General features: G+C 34.7%; 1 protein-coding gene across 3 annotated transcripts; it reads right to left on the reverse strand.

Annotated features, from left to right (window-relative positions):
• Positions 1–544: 544 nt before the first annotated feature.
• LOC139892530 (mitochondrial pyruvate carrier 1-like) lies at positions 545–3,456 on the reverse strand. Of its 3 annotated transcripts, none has more exons than XM_071875642.1 (5): positions 3,282–3,456; positions 1,478–1,585; positions 1,196–1,250; positions 956–1,091; positions 545–804 (listed from the first exon to the last, which is right to left on the reverse strand). In XM_071875642.1, the coding sequence occupies exons 2-5, from the start codon at positions 1,568–1,570 to the stop codon at positions 801–803; spliced, it is 288 nt and encodes a 95-aa protein (XP_071731743.1). In that variant the 5' UTR covers positions 1,571–1,585; positions 3,282–3,456; the 3' UTR covers positions 545–800. The 3 variants fall into 3 exon arrangements, with proteins under 3 accessions (XP_071731743.1, XP_071731742.1, XP_071731744.1); XM_071875641.1 differs by having other exon boundaries at positions 545–814; positions 3,282–3,450; XM_071875643.1 differs by lacking the exon at positions 545–804 and having other exon boundaries at positions 936–1,091.
• Positions 3,457–4,100: the final 644 nt, after the last annotated feature.

A 4,100-nucleotide genomic window follows, 5' to 3' on the forward strand; every position in this document is an offset into this window, starting at 1 on the left:
TTTTCGACATCTAACATTGAAGGGTTGTTCCTTTTGTGAAAGTTGCTTCTTTAAGCGTTCGTTTTATTATAATATATTTTTTTTAAAGTTAGTTGATCTATTTTGTAAAAAAAAATGTTTTTCGACATCTTTTGGTATCATTGAAGGGTTGTTTCTTTTATGAAAGTTGTTTCCTTTATCGTTGAGGGGAAAAAAAAAGGTTAGTTGATTTTTTTGGTAAAAAAGAATTTTTTTTCGACATCTTTTGGTAACATTGAAGGGTTGGTTCTTTTATGAGAGTTGATTCTTTTATCGTTGGAGACCAAAAAAAAATTTTAAAAAATTGTGAAATGACGAAAATACCCCTGATTACTATTGATGAATAGTGCTACAGGTTTGTGTCTATTAGATATATAGATAATATACATTTTGGAAAACATTGAAACCACGTATCCGGTCGCATGACGTTTTTGATGAAAATAACTAAAATAATTAGGATTTGGTAATAGTAAGTCATTATGTCTCGACATATACATATCAACAATGACTTGCTCATGCGATAACACATTAGAAAATTATCCTCGGGATATATGATCTGAAAAGTATTATCTATGTAATATATGCATCATCAATTTTCTATAGTACCTATACATTTAAGAAATTACTCCTATATAACAGATTTGTTATTTCCTCTGTTTCCAATTTGTTGAGTAAACTATTCATGATCTGAAATGAAGAAAGAACTACAACATACTTTAATATTAAGATTTACAGTAGACCTGAAACAACCACCAGTCAAGTTGATGATGCCTTGTCTTCCTTCAGCTGCAAGTACCTTTCAGAAGACGACAGTGGTAAGTAATCCGAGCATATGGGGAGGATATACGTAAAAAACAATTGCGGAAATCAAAGACAATAATAACACGTACAGTTATTATAATATGCAATAACAATTATCACATCAAATGTAGCTTACCCTTGACCATTAGCCCAACGTGAAAATTGATAGAGTTGAACTGTTTCATTTGATGCATGACATGCAAGAAGTAGATAGTTGCGAGGCCTAACCATCCACGCAAATCTCATGCATAAAGCCGAATATACACACATAACTGCAACCAAAAGTTACGAGTTAAAACATTAATTATAATAATCATAACATCACCCAATGGCCACTGCAGATATGATACCTGTATTTAAACATGGCGTTACTAACCTGCAGTCATGTTTCCAGATATCATTTCTGGAGGTTTCTCGATATCGGCCATAGCCTGCATATTTCAGCGATTATTACTACTAAATGTAAGTACTCTTGCTATATACAAAATGAATAGTCTCAGTGACAGTGATGAAACCTAAACGTTTTGATTTCGAAGCGCCAAACCTAACATGTCATCTACTAGTATGTTATAACTAATTGCAGTCCCAAAAAAATGTTATATAACTGACCAATTCTAATTACTTCTAGGTATTAGCACAAATTATTATTAAAGCATACCGCTGCAACGAAGCCCCAGTTGGCTACTGGGCCCCAGAAATGAGTAGTCTTAGGTCCGACCGGACTGTTGAGGTATGTCCTGAAGAACGACATCAACGATGCTGCACGCTGTTAACAATGATTTTGTGATGATTTTACACTTGATTTCAAGTTAATAAAAAGCATAACGGCACAGACTGCAAATAAGTAGATTAATAAACAACAGAATAATAACCACTACTGATTAAACTTTTTACTAATGAAGTATATCCGTCGAGAGCTTTTTATTAAACTTTTTACTAATAAAGCATTCTAAGAAGATTTTTCCCATCGAAGTTGAACATTTTCTGCGTAATATCTAAAGAACATAAAGTCTTTGGTAAATTTTTCATTTGAGTGATAGCTTAAAAATATAAAAAATGGTAAATTTTACCAGGCTCTCAGGAAACATAATATTTTGGGTGGATCATTATGATAAAACTTAAGACATAAACACAAAGGATGACATAATTAAATCACCGAAACCTATTAAAACATACTCTCTGTTGGGAAGTTATCTCACATCGATCATGGACAAAAACAAATGTATGCATATAAGTCAAAGGGGAAGTCTCTCTATCACAAATTGGTTTTAGAAAAGGATGAACTCTTGGACTTATGTGTCGTACATGTTGTTAGACTATACGATTTATTAATTCTGTCATGGTATCAGAGCTTAGGTGGACGGTTTGTTCTACAGCGAGTCCGAGTCAGGCCCCCATGTGTGTGCCGCCGTCGCTACAAAGAGATTGAGTCAGGCCTTCTTCTTGCCGGGACTTATGTGTACGGTTTGTTCTACAGCGAGTCCGAGTCAGGCCCCCATGTGTGTGCCGCCGTCGCTACAAAGAGATTGAGTCAGGCCTTCTTCTTGCCGCCATCTCTACAACCGTTCCACGCCTCGATGTGAGGGGGCGTGTTGGGAAGTTATCCCACATCGGTCATGGACAAAAACAAATGTATGCATATAAGTCAAAGGGGAAGTCCCTCTATCACCAATTGGTTTTAGAAAAGGATGAACTCTTGGACTTATGTGTCGTACATGTTGTTAGACTATACGATTTATTAATACGATATTTCGTCAAACTTACCTCGAATGTAAGAACAAAATTTACATTAATAAAATATATATCTTAAATTCAATGAAAATTACCATAGGACAATATGGATGGAGTTTATGCTATATAACACGAAAAAAAGCATGTTTCATCAAATTGAGCATAAGTTTTAATCAGCTATAATCAATACTCAATACCTAATAGCCGTTAGATTTTCGGGTAAACAGAATAATCAGAACCTAATCGCAGACTAATCGTAACCTAATTGTTAAGCATAGAGTCGAATCAAATAGTTAATATAATTTTTATAACCACAATCGCACGACAATACCTTGGCTAAACGATACTTAACCCCAGAGTCTTTCAGTTTGGTGTGGCACGACACTTACATGAAGTTTGACTATGTAAAGTCAAATCACCTAGTAGTAGTGAACATTAATCAGTTATTGAAACAGTACTAGATCATGAACTGGACTATTACGGAGTATAAAGTCCTCAGTCTCATTCCAATAGTCGACAGACAAAAAACAGGCAGTTTTAGAAAATCTCACTAACTTTATTTCTGCACCAATGAAAATGAAAATAAACGTTCTTAATCATACAATTATGTATGTCCATTTCACAACTAATAATTATCAGGTACGAAATTGAAATAACTAACATTAATTTCAGGTGGAAGATAAAACTAATGTTTAAGAAACAATAACAGCTAGAAGATCGGCGATACTAACCGTCGCGGGAGATGGGATGGAGGAGTAAGCAAAACGACAATTGATTGGTGATCGGTGTGATATTAGAAGCCCACTTTCTCACGGATACTGCTTCTTTTACTGTAATCGCACTAAGGATAAGATTATATAACGACTTCAGATACAGACAACATTATTATATATGAGTGAAAGTGAATTACGGAGTACGGAGTAGTATTTAATATGGTATCTGATTTTTTTTTTTTTTTTTTTTTTTTACCGAGGAAAATTGAATTGTATTATAGGGAAAGATCTTCATCAAAACAATGAAGATACAATACAAATACAATGACGGAGACAAGCTCGGTCTAAATTGACATTACAATTGGCATTACAAATTGAAAGAAACTTAAAAACATAATAAGTATGGATTGTGCTCCCATAAGTACGAATGAACGCCATTGCAAAAATTAAGATTCGTAGTCCAAAGAAACGTCTTTAACTTGATATTACGGATCAACACAGACCGGCACGTGAACTTGCCATTGAAAATGAAATCATTTCGAGCTAACCAAATTGCCCAAATTGTCGCGGGACCGATTAACTTCCAAAACTTAGAGGCCTTGATACCCATGCCATAGAACCAATCAAACGAAAACTCTTCGATAGAACCCGTGAGTACCCAATGAAAATTCCACCAAGCAAATAACTCCGCCCACACTTTAAATGACCATTTGCAATGTAACAAAAGATGATTGGTTGTTTCGGTTTCCTCCAAACACCAAACGCACAAGTTCAATTGTGTTGAATGTAAAATGTGTCTTTTGAGAAGCACATCTTTAACCGGGATACTATTGCGAA

Source organism: Rutidosis leptorrhynchoides, chromosome 2 (assembly GCF_046630445.1).
Source record: "Rutidosis leptorrhynchoides isolate AG116_Rl617_1_P2 chromosome 2, CSIRO_AGI_Rlap_v1, whole genome shotgun sequence".
NCBI classification, from domain to species: domain Eukaryota; kingdom Viridiplantae; phylum Streptophyta; class Magnoliopsida; order Asterales; family Asteraceae; genus Rutidosis; species Rutidosis leptorrhynchoides.